General features: G+C 48.0%; 1 protein-coding gene across 2 annotated transcripts in view; it reads left to right on the top strand.

The window, feature by feature from the left end:
* The window catches only part of COL20A1 (collagen type XX alpha 1 chain), a 127830-nt gene that overhangs the window by 48618 nt on the left and 57475 nt on the right, over positions 1–21737 (top strand). For both annotated transcript variants that reach the window (XM_075011846.1, XM_075011847.1), the window contains exons 14-19: positions 94–217; positions 1366–1505; positions 2516–2645; positions 9646–9788; positions 12874–13006; positions 21026–21168. In XM_075011846.1, the coding sequence (XP_074867947.1) occupies positions 94–217; positions 1366–1505; positions 2516–2645; positions 9646–9788; positions 12874–13006; positions 21026–21168 (813 nt within the window). The remainder of the gene's footprint in view (positions 1–93; positions 218–1365; positions 1506–2515; positions 2646–9645; positions 9789–12873; positions 13007–21025; positions 21169–21737) is intronic.

Raw genomic sequence — 21737 nt, 5'->3', positions numbered from 1 at the left:
TGCTCTGGGTTTGTTAGTGTTGCGTGGGAGTTGACGGCGGCAAACCCTTAATACGGAATAACTCTCTGAGCATCACTCTTTATTCCTTGGTAGGTGAAAGTGGAAGAGCCTGAGGTGTTGCTGGCCGGGCTGTCTCCCAGCACAGAGTATTCCATAGCAGTGTATGCAATGTATGGGGAAGATGCAAGTGATCCAGCCAACATCCATGAAACCACCTGTAAGTTTTGCTTCCCACTCTTACTCCATTGGTACCCAGGCAGGGAGCATATGTGGTTGGATGAATAGTGCAGGAATAGCAGGACACTCATTAACTAAGAGGTGTCAGATGCTTTTCACATAGTCTTGCTGTACCCTGGCTAATAGTCAATGTAGATGACTCCCTGAGAGTACCTCAAGTTTCTGAGGAGCTTTCTCATGAACATGTCTAATGTGGGGTAGACTGCCTGGACAGAACTGGTCACGTTCACAGCCAACTGTCTGAATCACCCTGAAATTCAGAATGCAGAGCTAGAGCCAGAGCTAGAATGCAGGGCCAGAGCCAGAGTGCTCCAAATTTGAGGGTATTCAGAACTGAAGTTGTATATCTGCATTTATGTGATTCTCTCCTGGGCTCTCGTACCACACCCACTGCCCTGGCACCTGACTTTCTATGCCGGGGGGCTGACCCATCTCAGAATGGGACCAGCAAGAAGTTTAGGATCAGAATGTAGATTGGAAATTCTGAAAGTCTGAGCTCTTTGCATCTTGGGAAGCAGGTGATCTGATTTAACCCTTTTGTTACCCATAAACTAGACCTCTCCCAGGGCATTGGGTGGAACCATGAAGTAAACTGTTCCAATCCACTGTGGGAAAAGTCCAGTAGAGGTTGCACCTCCCTTGTCTAGCATGCTTGGGATCTGACAGGTCCGCAACAAGAGAATTTGCCAGACAAGGGGAAGTGCAGGACTTCTGCGCCCTGACACCCCTATGCTGGGGGCTGTTGCAGATCCAGCCTCCCTCACCCAGGAGTCCAGCCCAAGCTCAGGCTTTCAGGGACTGCCCTGGTTGCCAGGAGGCTCCAACTCCAACCTCTGCCTCTGCTGCAGGGAAGAGGGGAACTCTGGCTCCTGGCTCCCATCCTGCCTTGGGGCAGGTGGGGGCTCTGCTCCCAGCCCCACTGGGGCTTCTTCAGTGGCCTGAGTGTTCTCTTGTTCTGGAAGACTCCCGGTCCTGCTGGACTATGGATGTTGCCAGATGAGAGAATACTGGATTTGAGAGATGCAACTTGTAGTTACTATAGAATTAGCAAAGCTAAAGGCAACCAATGTCTTTACAATTATAGGTTTAAAAATCATCACCACGTCCTCTTGCTAATTGTTGTTGCAGTGGCTCTGAGCCCCCCCAGACACCTGAGTTTCTCTGAGATCAGCCATGGCTCTGTCCAGGTCAGCTGGGAAGCAGCTTCGCATGCCGTGAGAGCTCACCGGGTGACCTATGTATCCAGCAGACGGAGGAATGCCGGGGAGGCAAGTTCTCGCTTAGGGGACACAGTGATGTGCTGAATCCAGGACAGCGGTGATGAGGGGCAAAGGGAATTTTAATTGCAATGACATGGCTGTGGGGTTACACCAATGTACATCCTGAGTGACTGAGAATGGAATGCAGCCTGTACGACTTGATTTAGTGGTTGGTATAGACCTGTGCAGGCAGGGGTGTAAGCCCTGCATTGCCAGAAGACACAGGACAGCACAATAGTTAGGGATTTAGCCCAGTGTGAACTTACATGCAAGTGCTTCCACAGGCCCTTCTGAATAATCTGAACCCTTCAGATGGAGTCACACATACATGTAGCTCGAATTAAGCCCTTCCCATCTCTCCTTTTGCATCAAAGGCACCATTGCAGTGTGCTGTCGAGCTCTGCTCCCTCCTGATGCAAGCTCATCACATCACTGCAATGTTTTAGCAATGATGGGGTCTGGGATGGGGTGGTCTAAGCTCTGATGCCCTAGAGGAGTCTGGGGGCCTTGCCACGCCCCATCCCAGTGGGAGGAGCAGAAACAAGGTCCTCCCAGCAGGATAGAGTGGCTGGTTCTGCGGCAGCCAATCAGGACCTAGCTGGCCAGTATAAAAGAAGCTGCTGGGCTAAGGCCGCCCTGGCAGTTCCTCACATGAGATTGACCCAGGAAGGTCTATGTATAATCTGGGAGACCGACAGCGCTGGGGACAGCTCTGAGTGTGAGCTGAACCTTGATCTGTGCAAGACCCAGGCCCTGTGGATGAAGACTGGCCAACGCCTAATATAGGAACTGACAGCACCCTGGGCAGGACTAGTCAGATCCCACCCTCAGAACCTTAAAGACAACCAGACAAGACCTTACGTGGTACCCTTGGCCGCAGAGGGGCACTCACTAGTGGGTGAGCTCCAATACAGGGTCAAAATGGATGGGATTTTTGGACAAATATATTGAATTCTGAGTCCCCCTTTGCCCTTGTTGCACGCAACAGTCCTAACCCTGGTGTTTCTGGTTCACTGCAGGTTGAAGTTCCCAGCAATGCATCATCCACTGTGCTGAGACCCCTGTCTTCTCTCACCCAGTACTTCATCAGCGTTAGCTCCATTTATGACGAAGGCGACTCCTTCCCGGTTACAGGCAATGTCACCACGTGTAAGTAGGGGAGAGGCAGAGGATGAGGGTCAATAGGTGTTTGGTCCAATATCTGTTATAAACACAGGAGCCTCGCTGTTGATCAGACGAAGCTAAAACATGGACCCAGAAGCCAAGGTTTGGAGATATTCACACTTAGGGTTTTCCAGTTCAAAATCATCTTAGAACGCGGAGTAAATTGAGGATGAGTTCTGTGTGGTTTCTACCTGAAGATGTAAATCCCTCCTCTGTATCTCTTTCCTGTCAGAACAGGTATTTTCACGCCTCCCCTCAAATGAGTCTAAAGTTCAGTCCAGTGTGGCCAAAAATCTCCCTGGCATGGGACTGGGTTCTCACTGGCATTCAAACCCCTCATTGAATAGATTGCTTGAGTAGGATCCTTCTAAACAGGGATTGTTACTGCCAGTCACTCTCATGATATCTAAAAACATTTTGTTTGGAGATCTGTTGAATCACAAGACTTCTCTGTGTTTAGGCGGCTAACATTCAGCCTTATTGAATTCAATAAGGCAACAGATGAGCCAAACTGGACACTAGTAAAACGACGTCCAGCAAGGCTGCTTGATGCAGCTAACTCTAGTATTTTATACCCTTCCACAAACAAAGCCCAGTGTCAGAGGCAATTACTTAGAGAATCGTAAATCACTTCTCCAAGAGAAACCATTATCAGCAAAGAGAAACAGGTACCGGGGAGCTGGAGCCTTAACTCCAAACACTTCATTAACGCATTCCATAGAGCTCATCCTTCCTGCTATTCCCAAACAGGTCAAGGAAAATACAGGCTCTTGTGTGCGTGCAGAAGTAAGGGATGTGAAATGGCTTCTTATACAAGATGGTTTCCACAGATCTTTACCTCGAAATGAACTTTTTGTAGTCAGTGGATGTTACATCCATTTGAGGAAATGTCACTTAAATGGGGGCATTTGTCCTCAGTAATGTCTGTTGGTCAAATCCACTTTTATTTCTAGATTCAGTGATGTGGAGACGAGGGGTCATTTTGACCAGCTCTTCTGGTCTGCCACATAGCAGAGGACACAGCAATTCCTGCACTGAGCCCACTGGCTTGGATTTGACCTAGAACAGCTCATTGAAATAGACTCACGAAGTTAAATCTGCTTGAATAAGAGATGTTTCCATGCCCTAGTGATTCCAAAAAGCCAGGGGAGAGAAACTCATTTTGGGTCAAGCAAATACGTTTTGTTCATTTCCATTTTCCATTTTTAACACTCTTTAACAGAAAGGAAGGAAATACTCAAAGCAAAAAGCTGTGGTGAGCTGAAGAATGGAAACATTTAGCAAATACTGAAACACACAGGTCATCTTTTTCAGACTATTTTGTTTGCAAGGAGAAGGGTTGACCTGAACAAACTAGTGAAAGAGACGAATTTGCCTGTTTTGATATCCCCCAGTCCGCATCTTTTGCTGGGGGGTGGGGGTGGGGGAAAGATTTCGACAAAAAAGCCTCCCTGGTCGATTTGAATCCCCTCGAATTTGGTGAAGTTGCTGTGGGGTTTACTACCATATAGCTGGGAACAGACAAAGGCCCTGGCCTGGGACTACCTGTATGGGGGCAGCTGGAGGTGGAATTTTCAGCTGGGATAGACATATGCATGCTAGTTTTGATTGAGGCTGCTTACTAAAAATAGATGTGTGGCCCTAAGAGGAGCAAGTGCCCTAGTAAATAAGTAGGTCCTAGGCAGGCTTGCACTCAGGACGGGTAGCCCATTCCTCTTTGTGTAGCCATGGATACATGCCTGTTTTTAGCATTGGCTATGTACAGGTTCATCTCCATCCATACGCAAAACATGCAGCTGCATCAGGCCCCATGAAATTTGGGGACCCAACTGCTCCAAATTTCATGTTTATGTAGCCAGGTGACATCCTTTTCCCTGCTTGTCCTCCCTTCTACAGGCTCAGTGCCAGGGCTCTGGCAGCTCCCAGCCATCCCCCCCCCCTAGTGCTCCAGAGACCCCCAACCCCATCCCCAGCCACCTCTCAGGGCTAAGTGCCCAGCCTCGCTCACCAAATGGCATTCACAGGGCCAGAGGACTCATGGAGCTGGGGGTAGGTATGCAGAGGGCAGCTAGAAACAGGTGCCACTTTCCCCATCAGGTCACCACTTTTTTGGCTACGTCTACACGAGCCCCAAACTTTGAAATGGCCACGCAAATGGCCATTTTGAAGTTTACTAATGAAGCGCTGAAATGCATATGTAGCGCTTTATTAGCATGCGGGCAGCCGCGGCACTTCAAAATTGATGTGCCTCGCCGCCGCGCTGCTCGTCCAGACGGGGCTCCTTTTCGAAAGGACCCTGCCTTCTTCGAAGTCCCCTTATTCCCATGAGCTGATGGGAATAAGGGGACTTCGAAGTAGGCAGGGTCCTTTCGAAAAGGAGCCCCGCGGGGACGAGACGCGCAGCGGCGAGGCACATCAATTTTGAAGTGCCGCGGCTGCCCGCATGCTAATGAAGCGCTGCATATGCATTTCAGCGCTTCATTAGTAAACTTCAAAATGGCCATTTGCGTGGCCATTTCGAAGTTTGGGGCTTGTGTAGACACGGCCCTCTTGGGCAGGCTCCATGGCCACCTGCTGCTCCCTTCCAGCCCTGCTCCTGCATTGCAGTAAAAGGAGTCCAGTCTGAGAGAGCTGCAACCCCTTTCCCACAGCTTCCATCCCCCTCAGCCCATGTGGAGAAGCTGCTTGGCAGGAGGGGATAGAAGTGCCCATGCTGGGCTGAATAGGGCACCAGCACTGGTAGAGATGGCACTGGCTTGGTGAGGGTGAGCACAGAGGTATTTTTACCCACACTAGATATGACCCCTCCAGCGCTGACGTGCACCTCTATCACCCAGGGCAGGAGCAGAAAGGATGGCAGCTGAACAGGGGAACCGAAGGCAGAGAGGTGGAGAGAGACGCTGGCTGGCAACAGCTCTTAAACACGACCAGAGAAGGACAGAGTGTGTGTCTTCATCCTTCTAGCCTGAGGATTATGGAACCAGCAGAAACAATGAATTTTCCATTAGTACTTGGTGCTGTTCCATGATGGGCAAGCCTTGGACATCTCCTGTTTGCACTAGCAGGCTGGGTGTTCTTCATGGTGCATCCTTCTCCCACCTTAGTTAGACTGAGCCGGGAGGTGAAAACACTGCAAAGTAACTTTCACCAAAGTTCTCATCCGTTTCCATACACCTCCCACTTCTGGCCACTGGTGACCCTGCTGGGCCTCGCCAGCATTTCAGGAACCATGCACAGCTCTGTGCAGTGGGCAGGCAATGCTCCGCTGTCTCCTGAGCTCTGCTAAGTGTAGTCCAGGGAGGATAAATTGATGGGATGGAGCCTTTTACTTTGTCACTGGAGAGCTTTTTAAAAGCTCCAAAACAATTAGGCACAGGCTCCTCGCAACTCTTTCCCCTTCCCTGGTCAGTGGGAGGTGGGGCCTGGGTCACCCCTAGTTTGTACCAGTGAGAGCTGCGTTAAGTTCCATAGAGGGCTGCACCTAATTTATACAGCGGAATTCCGCAAATAAAGCAGATAAATACAGTCGTCCCTTTTCTGCAGGGGAAATAACACCGTAAATAAGAAATAACCCTGTTGTACAAAGGGTGGAGCTTGTCTCTTTCAATCCCCACCTCTTCCATCTGCAACGATCTCTTTTCATGTTATCCCTTTGCCTTTCAAGTGTTTTCTATCTCCTTTAATCGACTGATTGCTGTTGTCCTCTTGTTTTTCCCTTTTTCTGGTAATTTTTCTCCTCTGCCCTGTTTCTTCCCTCTCCCTTTCCTTCCATCCTATCCCTCTAACTGCTGCCATCCCTCTGGGGTCTCTCCCTCCATCATTTTCCTGGATCCTTCCATATAAATTAATTTCATCACTCCCTCAATCATTGGCCCTCTTCCTCCAGCACTTTCTACCTGTTTCTGAACCCTGTTTCTGGACTACTATTCCTTTCCTCAGGCGCATGCATCTCTTCACTGTTTCCCAGTCAGCACCATCAGACAGCAAACTGAAAAAGGCAATAGAGAATATTTTAAAAGGAAAGTTGAATGCAGAATAAGTCTCACAATGTTAGGGGGAAAATGACACAGAAGCCTGATTTTAATTCTTGTTATACAGGAGTTAATGGGTCACTGCTAGGTCTGGGCAAGTAATTTGCAAGATTTAAGGTATTCAGCTAATTCTTCCTTCTTTCATCCACAAACAGACTGTGACATTCTGATATTCATTCAGGATCTGTAATTGTTCCTTGATTTCACAGTAACTAGGTGCTGCTCGGTAGCTTCAAGATATTTGGAACCTGTGTGGGTGCTTAAGTCATGTGGCATCTGTTCTGATTCCTGATTGGATGTGTTGTATAACTTACAGTACAACTTTTGCGTTGAATATTCAAGTGTAAAATCTGTATGTATAGGTGGTTGCGTCCTCCCACACTGACCCTTCTTGTGGGATCAGGGCCTAATATGCATGCTGTTGGTTCGTTAAGCAATTCAGGGAGGCCCCCTTGGCTCAGCAAGGGGTGAGTTTTGTGGCTTCTGTGATGGGAGAGGGATCATAAAAGGACAACACAGCCTGGTACTGTGAGATTTCCCACCCTTAGGACCTCCAGCGTGGGCTGAAGCTCTGCTGAGTTCTGGAGCCAGGATAGGAGTCCAGGATTCAGGGCTGTTTCCTGTGTGTTGGTTCCAGCGTGCAGCAGCTGTGCCCGTTTCCCAGGCTGTTGCAGGCTCTGTCTTGTGCAAATTGGAAGCTGGGAATGATTTTTTTCCCCAGTATCACCAATGTGCCTGCAGATTGTCAGGTTTTTATTTTATTTTATTTTGTTGGTTTATGTTTTGTTTTGTTTTTGGCCTTCTTCTAAGTGAAGGGTGGGGTTTCTGGGGAAACAGAGGGCTAGGACCCTCCCGCTCCTGGATGACAGAGTTAGGACCTATGGGAGAATAACTTAGTTATTGTCAATCTGGGCAGATGCCCAGGGCAGGATTATGCTAATTTAGGCTCCAGATTCAAAGAGATGCCCATGGGATGCTCACTGTGTTATCTGCTTATGAGATGGGGTATCATGTCTAACTCCTGCCAGGGATAAATGCAAAACAGGACATAGGATGCTAGCCCAGAGGGCCATGCCAACCCACTCATGTCCTTTATGGTATGGATCTCTCTTGCTTTGACCTCTGAAAAGGGGGAGGTTGATAGTGGTTAGGCCCACGTGCCCAGGGAACCTGCTGTGTGATGACTGGATACCCTCAAGGTGGGAGCACCCACAAATTGGCAAAGGATCAGGGGGCTGTCTAGGCACTGAACTGAGCTGCTCTCCACCAAGAACCTTGGATATAATTTGGCTAATAAACATGCAGCTTGGATGAAACCCACTCCACATGTCCTTGCTACCTCTCCTGCAGCAAGGACACAAAATGCAATTCAAAACTGGTTGGGTGTCATGCCTTCAGGCTTGAATGATGTATGTACTACACTGGGGGTCAGAAAGGCACATGAGCCGATTTTAATCATCATGTGTGGTGGGAGCTCAGCCATGCCCCTCCTTCCCTCTGCAGCCAGGAGTTTGCTCAAAGCCAGGCCTCCTCTGGATTAACAAAAGACCAGCTAATGCCACCAAAAACCACCTCCATGGTAAAGCTCTGCCTCTTTATTTATTAATGAAGCTATTGTAAGGAGGACTATTTAAGAAGTATCACCAGGGCTATGTCTACATGTGCATGCTACATCGAAATAGGCTATTTCGATGAATAACGTCTACACGTCCTCCAGGGCTGGCAATGTTGATGTTCAACTTCGACGTTGGGCAGCACCACATCGAAATAGGCGCTGCGAGGGAACATCTACACACCAAAGTAGCACACATCGAAATAAGGGTGCCAGGAACAGCTGCAGACAGGGTCACAGGGCGGACTCAACAGCAAGCCGCTCCCTTAAAGGGCCCCTCCCAGACACAGTTGCACTAAACAACACAAGATCCACAGAGCCGACAACTGGTTGCAGACCCTGTGCATGCAGCATGGATCCCCAGCTGCCACAGCAGCAGCCAGAAGCCCTGGGCTAAGGGCTGCTGCACACGATGACCATAGAGCCCCGCTGGGGCTGGAGAGAGAGCGTCTCTCAACCCCTCAGCTGATGGCCGCCATGGCGGACCCCGCTATTTCGATGTTGCGGGACGCAGATCGTCTACACGTGCCCTACCTCGACGTTCAACTTCGAAGTAGGGCACTATTCCCATCCCCTCATGGGGTTAGCGACTTCGACGTCTCGCCACCTAAGGTCGATTTCAACTTTGAAATAGTGCCCAACACGTGTAGCCGTGACGGGCGCTATTTTGAAGTTGGCGCCGCTACTTTGAAGTAGCGTGCACGTGTAGACGCTGCTCAGCACTTGGACTGTGCATGGAGGCCAGAAGGTCAAATTCTGGTGCTCTGCCTTGGAAAGGATGCTGAGCCTGTGCTAGACTATTCACAGAGAGTGAACCAATGGGGGTGGAGGAAGGGGTAAAAGCCATCAGGGTAAAACTCAAACATTGGCAGGGTTTTTGTCTGTACCAGCTATATTACATGTATGACAAAGTGGGTCTGCATGGTACCCTTGTTTATACCATGCCTGGCCCAACGTACAGCTGGGAATCAAGTGAACTCTTTGGACTGCTAAAGTTTAAACCAATTGCCTCCACCATTATAAAAGTAAGGAAGATGTCCGAAAAGATTCTCTTGACTCTCCAGGACTTTAGCCCATGGCAGTGTAGAATCCTCTTTGTCCTTGAAAGCTGTTCCCACATCTTCCCACTTCCAGCACCAGCACTGCACGTTTTCCCACAAATTCAATAATCCTCTGTAATCAACGTTTAAAAGTGTTGCCCTGGGTGATGAGCTGTTGCTGTCCAGGGGCTGAAGAAGTGGAAGGCAGGCTGGTGAGAGACAGCTGCTGGTGGGTACTTTGCTCCCTGACCATCTGCTTTGTACCACCGGCTCCTGACGCTCGTTTCCTTTGTGTCTTTCAGTAAAGGTTCCACCCCCAAGTGACCTGAAGGTGACCGAGCTCTCAGGAAACAACGTCCGGTTGCAATGGGAAGCAGCTACTGCCTCTGATGTCCTTGTTTATCAGATTAAATGGAATGCAGTTGGTGAGGAGAGCTCCCAGGAGGTACAGTATTATAGGCCTCACGTTTCCAAGGTTTGTGCTGACCCTGCGTGCAGATGCCTTCAGCTTACCATTCTCCCTGGGGTCACACTCTGCCACAAGGGTTAAGCCTTGGGCTCCAACTTTCCTCATTTTAAACCTGCTCAGTGAGGGCAGGTCTGTGTGATGGCAAATTAAGGTGTGCAATTCCAGCTTCGTTAATTACCTTACTTTGGGCTTCCGCACCGTCTCCCCCAAAGGAGGTCAATGGGAGCATTCTCTCCCGCTGACTTCCCTTACGCTGAACGAGGGGAAGGAACAGCAGCGCCGACATTGGTGCCTGGTAAGTTTTGTTTTAGCATGTCCCCACCAGGCACGATAAATCAGAATCTGGGAGATCAACCACAGCATGCGCCTTTTCAAAACAGACTAGGGTTGAGAAGTCAGCTGGAAAGTATCTTTGGAAAAGTGTTTAAATTAGCATAAGTAAGGCAAGGTTAAGACACAGTCCATACTGGCTGAAGCCAAGGCTCCCCTGTGTCACGCCGCTACAGGGACCATATTCATTTCCTTCCTCTGTTGCTTTGTCTTGTAGTCCCAGATATGAGACAAGTATCTGTGAGCCTCTTATCACAACCTTCTGTCACCTCTGCCATTGTCCATCTTCTCCAAAGCCATGCTGAGTTCATGGGTCCAGCCTGCTGGGAGCCTGCCATTGACAGGTATCAGTTGTTAGGTCCCTGGAGTTCCCATTGTCTCTGTAGGGTCTTCCACTGGCATAGTGTAGTTCCAGCCAGTCCTTAATGACTCATTCATTTCCTCTCAGAAGCTACGTGACCTGTTCCTGCTTAGCTCCAGGTGCAGCATTTTAACCTTTCTACATCCACTGCCCAGCAATACCAGGGTGATAGGTACAGAGCTATGACAGTACATCGTAAAAATATCAGACATTTCCCACTTCCAGCACAGACAATGTTGTCTGCTTACAGGCTGCTGGGCATGTACAGACGCCACATCCATGCTTTTTTTCCTAGAAAAAATGGTGCTGGAACTCCCTGAAGCCCCAACCCCCCACTCCCACCCCCAAACTGCCCCTCCCACCTCCAGGCAGCTTAACCTCCCCCAGCAGCTCCAAACAGCCCCTGCTACTCCCAGGCAGCTTACCCCTCCCCACAGCCCTAACCACCCCCTCTCCTGCCCCTAGGCTCAACCTCTCACTGTCCCAAACTGCTCCACCCACAACCCAGGTTTCAGTGACTTACCTTACCCAGGCCAGGAGCTTGGTACGCTGCTGCCCCACCACCTCCCGCTGCTCCTTCACCAGGCCCTCTGCTGTTCACTGCAGCTGCATGGCTTCCCCCAGTTCTCTGGATCCCTCCATGTACAGCACGGCAGGGGCAGCTCCCAGCATCCTGCTGTGCTGGAGGGACTCAATTTAATTGGTCCTCTTTCAGCACAGCAGGCAGGAAGCTGTAAGAGTATGACAGCGGTAGGAGCTGCACATGGCGCATGCATCTCGGAGCTACCCAGCCACCTTCTAAAATGGCGGCGCCAGAAAAAAAAAACATGCTGAAACACCATTTCAGCAGGAAAAAAACCCTGCACCATGTGTCTTGCCAATAGCTACGTGGATGCTAATGTGTGGTCTGTAAAATGTAGTCCTGAGCGAGGAAGTAACCAAGGACACCTTCAAGCTAATTGGAGCTGCATGAATGGAGTAGCCTAAGAATTGGCATTTAACTATTCAACACGGGTGAGGCCACAGCTGGAATATTGTGTCCAGTTCTGGGCCCCCCATTACAAAAAGGATGTGGATGCATGGGAGAGAGTCCGGCAGTGGGCAAGAAAATGATTAGGGGGCAGAAGCACATGACTTACGAGAAGAGGCTGAGCGATTTAGGCTTGTTTAGTCTGCAGAAGAGTGAAAGTGGATTTGATAGGAGCCTTCAACTACCTGAAGGCGGGGCTCTGAAGAGGGTGGCGAGAGGCTGTTCTCGGTGGTGACAGATGGCAGAACAATGAACATTGGTCTGAAGTTGCTGTGTGAGAGGTGTAGGTTGGATGTAAGGAAAAACTATTTCACTAGGAGGGTGGTGAAGCCCTGGAATGCGTTACCTAGAGAGATGGTGGAATCTCTACCTCTAGAGGTTTTTAAGTCCTGGCTTGACAAAGCCCTGGCTGGGATGATTTAGTTAGGGATGATGCTGCTTTGAGCAAGGGGTTGAATTCGGTGTCCTCCTGAGGTCTCTCCCAATCCTATGAGTCTGATTCTGATTACAGTTAATAGAATGTCCAGACTGCTCAGGCATCTGCAGAGCACTAGCAAGAACCAAATTTTGTTCCATTTCCTTAACACTTATGAAAGCCATGAGGGTAGGATTTGGCCCCAAAGTCCTCTGCCAGCGTGTTGTTACCCTCTAGCTCCCCTGACCGACCACCCACCCACACACAGCGAAAATGATGGGCCAGATCCTCAGCTGGTGTAAATTACCACAACTTCATTGATGTAATTCCATGGAAGTCAGTGTGCATTACTTCGGGGTCTGTGTGTGACATCCATAAACAAAACTACTTCCTTTTCTCTCCTCGCCACAGGCTTGCCTCAGGAGATCTGGAACTCCTATGGGACCATGTTCATTTAAAGTAAACACAGGAGCTGGAGGGGAGATGGGGCAGAGTTTGACCTCTAATTCCTCATGCATGGCCATACAGCATGTCCCAAAGCATGCTGCAGGTGACAGAAGCAGTATCACAGAGCTGGTAACTGGGGTCAGGGGACAGTCAGGAGAGCTTCTACCCAGCCCTTCCTTCTGTTTACTGGTCAGGAACTTAACCGTGGCTGGGCTGTTGCAAGAGCTTCAGAAATCAGAGGCCTGTTAATAGTCACCCTGGTGGGTCCATCATTTATTTATAACTCCACAAACACGGGGCATCCTTTTGCGTAAAGCATTCTGATTATTCTGTCTGAGTTGGCTGGTCTTTTGTAGGAAGAGAGACTGGTTAGAGAAGAGTGCCTCAAAGGACTTGATACTTTAAGATCCCATATGCAGCCAGGTAGTTAAAACTGTGTGGGAACTCCACTTATATTCACCTCTCCTCCACACTACAGCTGTCTGTTGCTGGGAACCTGGCTGTTGCCAACTTGCCAGGATTGAAAAGGAACACAGAATACCAGATATCGATGTGGGCATATTACAAGGATGGAGCTCGAAGTGACACGGTCTCTGTTCTGCACAGAACCAGTAAGTGAGCAAGGTGCAACCTCTAGAACTTCAGGGAAGGAAAGTCTCAAAACTAGTCACAGATTAATAACCCGGGGATGATCCACAGGATACCCCAGGCCTGAATGTCTAAAAGTGACCTGAGAGACAAAGTGGAAGAGGTACTATCTTTTATTGGACCAAATAAGTGACTGACTTTTGGCAACCTATCCCAGACATCTTATAGGGTCTGAAGTACCTGCCCTCTGAAAACCAGTCCCCTATTAAGGAGTTTCAGATGGGTTAGTCAGCTTGTATCTCTACAGGTTGAACCACTCTCATCTGGCATCCTTGAGACCTGACCAGTGCCAGAGGAGAGAATATGCTGGACCACCAAAGGTCAATATTGTTTAGCACCATTACCAACATGTCCACTGCTTACTGGGCTCTTAGGAGACACTTAGGGGTAAATTAGAATTAAATAACAACACAGAAAACTGTGAGCCAGGACTAGTGGTTGTAAACAAATATTATGGGATCATGGGGAAAGTTGGCTACACCCATAAGTCATCGTCCAGCTAATGAAAATCATGCCAGATCATGGATGTTGCCAGATGAGAGATTCAACCTGTAGTTGCCCTGGGGAATTCAGGTCCCAATTTGTGTGTTTTTGGAAGACTTTGCGGGGGAGGGAGGTGAATGTGAAAGGTGAATAATATCCATTACAGCCACCTGCTCCTCTCTCGCCCTGTGCAACTGTGAAATGCCACCTTAGTCCTGCCTGGAGTGGTTTTGCTTTGGCATTTTAGGGGTGGGGGGAAACCTGACTCCCTTAAAATCAATAACATAACTCCTTTTGCCTTCAGGGGAGGCAAGATTGCACCCTAGAACTTCTTTTGGTGGGCTGGTTTCCTTTGCATCTTTGGTGCCTCGTGGTGGACTGCTGGAAGGCTGAGATGATCCACTTTTTAAGGAGGATTTTGAGCACTGAAAAATGCCTTACAACAACACATAAATCACCTATGTTATTAGATACAGCTGTAGATGAACCCACCAAGTGACTGTTCCTTGGCGATGAGGGCTGCGTCTTCTAAAAGCCTGGTGGAAAATTCATCATAACTAGCACACCTGTCTTAACATGGTCTTCCCTACACATTCATAAGCAGGCCCTTTAGATGGGGTGTGCTCTGTACCACGAGGCATTGTATGTTCCAGGAATGTACCACGACGTAAAAGCTGATATTTTGTTCTTAGCGTCTGGTGAAATGTATTGAACAGGTCCCTAGTGCTGCAGACAGTTTGCTGGATGGTTGATGAATTATACATTTGCAGTCTGCTCAAGAAAGCAGGCTGGTGTTATAAGCCTTGACATGTGGTTTGCTTTTCTCCCAGTAAGAGGGTACAGAATATATTGGAGTGGATTGTACTGACTTTCTGTAGGCTGCTTAATTCACTGTCTAGATATTGCCTAATGAATGTTACTTGCTTATAACATGCTGTCTATTAAGGAAAGCAAGGAATCCTTTGGGGACTGACTTGGTGAGTCACACTCCTTAGCAAGTGTACTTACAAAAAGGAGAGTGAGCCTTGACGTCAGACTCTGCCCTGAGGGAAAGTCTGGATCTGGCTTGGTACAGACAGATCAAGGTTAAAAAGTGACACCCCAAAAGGTCCTCTTAATTAACACCCCCCTGTCCAATGGCAATAAATGGAATGTGAGTCCTTCAGTATCTGTGATCTGCTCCTTCTCCTCTTAGTTCCCAACAGTCTTTGCAGAAGCAAATCATTGTGGCTGGTTTTGCATTTTCTGAATTGCTGAAGCTCAGCGTAAATGGGTGTCTTGGGAGCCAAAACTCTGCTTTTATTAATAATGAATAATAAGAATATACCCTGGCTTAAAGCTACCTCCAGCAAGCCTCAAAGTGCTGGGCAACAGCAATCAATGCAGCATTTACTGCATCGTGCTATCCTACAGGGCAGGGGGATAACTGCAGCAATTTGGAGGAGTCTGTAAACAAACTGGTATGTTTTGAAGGTGTGAATTCCACAGTGTCCAGGATGCAGCTGCATATTGGGTGGAGGGTTGTGTCCAGTCAGCTCTAACACTCACAAACTGTACAGGGGCTGTGTCACACAACCAGAGACACTCTCCTACACATCACTCACACACTGCACAGACACATTCATGCACATCTCTGCATACTTCACACACAACACACCCATTGGTTAGACGCTGCTGAGGTACACACTGCTTACACACACTCAAGCACTGCTAATATACACCTGCTTCTGCACACGTTTCTCACACACACACACACACACACACACACACACACACACACACACACACACTAAGCAGTAAGTCTGACCCAAGCCATGTCACACGACCCACTGCAGATGGCACTTATTAGTGTCCTGGTTGGCCAACTCAGAAGACAAAAAGAGGGAAGTGACCCTACAGTGTGTATTTTTCATTCTTGCTAGAGCTGAAATAGGTCTGAGAGATGCTAGTGGGACAGTGAAGGGGAAAAAAAATGGTGCTTGGTCCTGCAAAGAGGGCACAGGACTGGACTCGATGACCTCCCAAGGTCCTTTCCAGTTCTATGAGATGTGTATCTCCATATATTATAAGGAGGTGACAGCCCCCCCGCCTTCTCCCCAGGAGAATACAGCCTCCTTGAAGGCTAAGAGAAAAAATGACTGTACTTGTTTTGCAGTGTGGAATTATACATCTCCCTGTGGGCTGAGATGAGGACAGTGAGTCCATTTTAATCAGGACCAGTTCTCTGCTCAACCTGCACACAAAACTCAGTGCAGGGAGATTGCATTCAGTGGGGTTTTATCTTCAAAAACTCTTGGAGATTGGGAGAGGTCCCAGGTGATTGGAGAGAGGCAAGTATAGTGCCATCTTTAAAAAGAGAAAGGGCAACAATCTATGGAACTAGAGACCAGTCATCCTTATGTCAGTCCCCAGAAAAAAATCATGGAGGGGATCCTGAAGGAATCCATTTTGAACATGTGGAAGAGGGTTAAGTGATTAGGATATTAAGAAAAACTTTCACATCTTCTTGGTGGTCACATGATAATGAGTAGGATGTCTTCATGTCACCCTCCTATATGTGAGCCCGTTGATAGCTGGTAAGCCCAATTCTGGAGCTGCAGAGCCGATCACAGAAGAAGCAAGTGTTGGTAGCTGTTGGAGGGGTGTGGGGCGGTTTTTGACACTCTTTTCTTCTCCACCTCTCCTTGTCTGCACTGTAGTGGGACCTCTCAAATTGTGCCATCCCCTCGCGTATTACAGTCTTCCACTGGGGATGGTTTTGGGCAAGGTTCTCCCAAGTGTAAACACCAATGCTGCACTTTTTTCATGTGTGCCTTCAGCATGTCCTTTATATCACTTCCCCTGGCCCCCAATGCTCCTCTGTCCTCCTTCCAATTTGAAAAAGAGAATCTGTTTTGGGAGGTGCTGATCAGACATCCGAACTGCATGACCAGTCCAATGATGATGTTGATGAATGATGGCTTCAGTGCTGGTCATGTTCGACTCTTCCACGATGCTAGTGTTCGTGTACCTATCATCTCAAGAGATATTTAAAATTCTCTTGAGGTGGTGTTGATGATATTATTCAAGTGCCTTCAAATGATGCTTGTATGTTGTCCAGGTTTCACATGCATACAGTAGCATTAGAACAACCACTTCACGGTGCACAAGGAACCTTGTCTAGGGATAGATGTCCTGGTTCTCGAAGATCCTTTGTTTCAGGCAGGTGAAAGCAGAGCTTTCACAGCTCAGACGATGCTGGATTTCCGCATCAATGTTGACTTTAGTGAAAAGATGACTTCCAAGGTATTGGAAGTGCTGTACATCTTCCAGCAGTTCTCCATTGACTTCAATGGAAGGTGCATGAGATTGTCCCATCAGTGAGGGTTGGTGGAGCACCCTGGTCTTTTTGATTTTCAGTGTGAGGCTGAGATTCTCATGCTTTAACAAAGGCACTTATAATGGTCTGAAGGGCTGTGGGAGAAACAGCAGCAACCATATTGCCGTTCGCACACTGGAGCTCCATGGTTGAGGTTGTGGAGGTCTTGCTTTTAGCTTTCAGTCTCCTAAGATTGTCTATAGAATGAATGGGAAGCTTCCCAACCTTCAATCCATCTGGAAACTTGCCAACAATTAGGTGAAGGGTCATAGCGATGAAGATACAGAACGTTGATGGGGCAATGACGCAGCTTTGCTTGACTTCCATTTTGATCTCAAAGGGGTCACTTTGGGTTCCGTTGTTGCTCAATATGGTGCTAGTAATGTTGTAGTGAAGCAGACTTAAGATACTAATGAATTTTTTGGGGCAGCTGATCTTTGAGAGGGTGGACCAAAGGGCGCTATGATTGACTGAGTCAAATGCTTTGGTCAGGTTGGTGAAATTCATGTATAAGGCTTGGTTTTGTTCATGACATTTTTCTTGCACTTGCCGGGTGGTGGAGATCATGTCCGCTGTTCCTTGGAATGATCAGAAGCCACACAGGGATTCTGGGAAGGTGGTGAAGCAGTGGAATGTGTTATGTAGAGAGGTTGTGGAATCTCCATCCCTGGAGGATAAGTCCGAGCTTGACAAAGTCCTGACTGGGATGGTTGATCGTGCTTTAGGCAGGGGGCTGGACTTGAGGACCTCCTGAGGTCCTGTCCAGCTCTAGCATTCTAAGATATTACAGTACATCCTTTTCTCACAAACAACGGGTCCTGTCTTCAGACACATCTTCAAAAAAATCCATTGCCCTGCAGTGCATCGTGCGTTCCTGTGTGTAAATAGAGGATTCCATATGTCACCACTTAATTCCTGCAAAGGACCAGATGCTCAATGAGTTAGGCATGCAGTTGTATAGCCAGAACACATGACTAATTTGCACATGCAGTTACCTAGTTTGCACATACATCCAGAATGCTACTTACACAGTGGGAATGGATTTTGCATGCACAACTGGATGCCTAACCTATTTAAAAATTTGCCTCTCAATTTAAAAGGGAAACAGGCCAGTGAGGAAAAGTGAAGAAAGAGGAAGATGTGGTTTCAAAAAGTGAGTGCTGGTACTGGGAGCCTCACGAAAGCTTGTTGTCCCAATAGCTTGAAAAAGGCTAAGTCTGTAAGTGTCCTGATAGAGAAGAGAGCGTTGTGGACAGTGTTTCCTCTAAGATGAGTGCTTGGGCGGCGACCTAGAAGTGATTCAGATGCTGTCCAGCTGGTTACCTGAGTGCTCACAGCTGCCAGCATGAATGTCTAATAGTGGTGCACATTCACTCATGCCTTGATGCATGTAACAAAATTTATTCCACACAAGGATGGAAAAAATAGATGGCACACTGGTATATGAGAGATTCACACTCTATTTTGAGGCCAAGTTAAAAGCAGCCTCCTTGAGAAAATGATTCAGCTTAATTGTATGATTCCTCTCCACTTTGACCTTCTTAAAACCAAGGACTGCCAGATGAAATACCAACAATGCGTCAAAACTCTTCCAAGTCCTCCTCCAACTGAAAAGTTCATGTTGTATCCTAATCAGCAGGTGTATGCCTGCTGCAGTAAGAGAGAGCCAGGGTGTGCATCAGGGTATATATGTGGGATGAAAAGTGAGTCATGTTCTCTTTGACATTTTTTTCTCATCCCTCCATATCGGAAGAGGCTAAGCCGTTACATTTTTTTATTAAAAAAAATTGTCCCACATCTTCAAAGAAATACAGCAGCCTAAGGGCAGCTGCTGAAATGAGGCTATTACCCAAGAAGCCTGAGGCTATGCAGGAAACATGATGAACACAACCTCATCTCTCTGTCTCTCTCTTCTCCCTGGGAAAATATGGCTTCCTTGAAGGCTGGGAGAAAATTGACTGTCTTTGTATACTTGTTTTATAACGGGGAACTATACAGTTCCCAAGGGACTGAGGTGAGCTCAGGGAGTTAATTTTAATCAGGACCACCTCCCTGCTCAACCTGCATACAAAACTCAGTGCAAGTAGATTGCATTCAGTGGATATTATAGGCCCTGTCTCTCCAAGAAATGCCAATTTGGAAGTTTTCAGCCAATTTACTCTATCTTGAGTGCTTGAGTTCACTTAAAATAGTGAAAGGGAAGCAGTGAATTGGTGGTACATCGTATCTGAATGAAATGGTTGACACAGGCAGCAAATGTGTGAGAGGTGCTGGGAGCAGTCTTGCCTAATGGTCAGGTGGGAGGCTGGCCTAGTGGCTGGTGTGGAGGTGACCAGGCCTAGTGGCAAGAGCCCAAGTCAGGAGACAAGTTACCAAGGGAGTGAGATAGGGCCAAGAGTCAGGAATAAGGGGCCAGGCCCAGAGAATCAGCCAGAGCAGGGACTGGCACTGGAACTGCGAGCCAGTGGAAAGAAGACAGATTCAAGGAGATAGGCGCAGAAGGACCAGAAACTCAGCCACAGGCATGGACTGCTATTAAGTCCCCAGGAACCTGGCACTGTTACAAGATTTAAGGATGTACCATCTGAAGTCTTCAGCCAGTCAGGAGGCCTGGTTCCTCACCTAAACTCACCTGAAGGCAGTGAGCTGGGTCTGGGTTTAGCTGTATGTCCTGGACATGGGGAACATCCCAGAGCATGGGGCAGTGCAGGAATGCTCAGTGATGGTGCTACTAGAAGGGCATTCCCTCCCTCAGTGGCCTTATGTACACTGAGTGTTTTCAGGAAGTCTCCTGCTGTCAGTGATGGTGCTTTATCAAGGGTGGAAGTGCTTGTGCAGGCAAGACACTATCATTTTTTGTATCATCTAATCCCACTCTGAGCAGGCCTTGATCTTGTGATGGGGAGTCTGACAGGAACAGGTGTTAGCTGGGCTCTGCTGACACTCACTTTCAACCCTAACTGTTTCTAAACACAGCTTCTTTGTTTGGGAACCTGACCTGGGCCCAGGTAGACAGCTCCCCTCCTTTACGCCACAGCAAAGACTTCCACCTCTCCCTGTCTGCCTCACCTTGGGTGGCTGCACAGCAGTACCCTTAAGGCTCAGTCAATAGCCTTTGGTTTGGTTTCAATACAACACATTTTTTGACCTAGGAAAAGGGAGGGAGAATCAATGTGAATGCAAAGTGAGTAACAAAGCTTCATTCAAAGCACATTCTGAGGTGATCTCAGATGTGGCTGTGTGGGCAAGTGAGTGTTACAGGTAAAGCTTGAGAAGAGAGTGTAAGTATCCTAGACTCAGCCATGTCTTCATTTTTCCTTTGGTTTCATCTCCCACATCTTTGTCTCTGTTTACCTTGCCTCCCTCTTTTCTCCTTAGACTTCCCCTTCCTAGTACCAGCCTCTTCCCCTCTTGGTTTTCAAGCCCAGACCAAACTTTGGGCAAGAGACCCTTTGGTAACAAGCTCCTTTGTTGGGTGCTCCATTATTTTTCTTTCAAGCAATATGACATGTTTGAACCATACACCAAGGGGATTATCTTCTTCTTTGTTGGCTTCCTTGACCATTGTCTTGGGGTGTTTCTACGCTGCACTAAAAGACCTGCAGCACCAATTCTACTGAGTTAGACTCACAGGCCTTGGGCTTTGGGACTACAAATTGCAGCATGTACAATAGGGGTTGGGCAGGAGCCTGGGCTCTCAAACCCTTAGCACTTGTAGGAGTCTCATTCAGCTCAGGGTATGCAATAGGAATCGCGTCCAAACTTTGTATGAGACTGCTTCAGAAGTCTGTGGGTGGCACAAAGAGAATGAGCCAAGCAGTGCCAGGCTCTGCACGGTTGCTAATATTTTTCTAGGTCTCTCTCTTATCTCCCAAGTTTTCCTTCAGCTCCCAGGCCCCTCTCCCCTTAATGTTGAGTCCTCCCTTTACAGCCATGGAAAATCCCCTCTTATTCATGACCTTGTTCTCTTTCCTTCCCTGGGCAGGAGGTGATGCCTCCTCTGTCTCTGTTTGGAGCTGTCACCATTATGCTGGCAGAGCAATGAAGCACTTTACTAATGTGCCAGCCAGGGAGTGTTTTTTGCCTAGTTTGTATCCATCACTATGCCTTTCATCTAGTTCATCTCTGTTTCCTGCTGCAGCCTCCAAGAGCATGCCCATCAACCTTGCTATAGACTCGGAGACCCACAATAGCCTGCAGGTCCACTGGAGACCCCCTGGCAGCCACATACAATATTACAGAGTAACCTATGCTCCTGAATCTGATGCCAGCACTCAGCAAACTGTAAGTCCTCAGCTGCTGTTGGGCATGCCACTTGCCAGCATTTGACTAGAGACACAGGCACAGCACCATCTTCGATGTGTTTGTCTTGAGGTTACCCCAGGCGTAAATTTGGTTAACAGAGTACAGGAGCAACTCCCTCTGATTCCTGGGAGCTCTTCCTTTGAGTGGCAGCACATTAAAGACAGGAAGTAGATGGTCTGTTGCCACATCAGACCAAAGCCTTGTAGACTCTTCTGTGAATTTCTGGATAAAACATCAGAATTCATTGCAGCTCAAGCCCCCTCTGACTGTAGCCACCTCTTTTGCCTGTTCCTGCTCCACAAAGCAGAGTGCTGAATTTCCCACGGGTGGAGGATTAAGGACAAATTCCCTATTCTGCGCTAAAGTGATTAAGCTTTAGCCTTTAGCTCTCAAAGTCTCTGTTTAGACTGAGTCAGACTGCAGTAACATAAAAAGGTTTGAAATCCATCTAGATGGACAAGATCCCCATGTTTGTATTGAACTGCCCAGCACTTATATATTGCCTTATCCATTGACTTTCTTCCTCCAGTCTATAGCTTCAATAGAAA

This window comes from Carettochelys insculpta, chromosome 17 (assembly GCF_033958435.1).
Source record: "Carettochelys insculpta isolate YL-2023 chromosome 17, ASM3395843v1, whole genome shotgun sequence".
NCBI classification, from domain to species: domain Eukaryota; kingdom Metazoa; phylum Chordata; order Testudines; family Carettochelyidae; genus Carettochelys; species Carettochelys insculpta.
The sequence above is the reverse complement of the archived record's forward strand: the minus strand, read 5'-3'. Positions and strand labels throughout refer to the sequence as shown.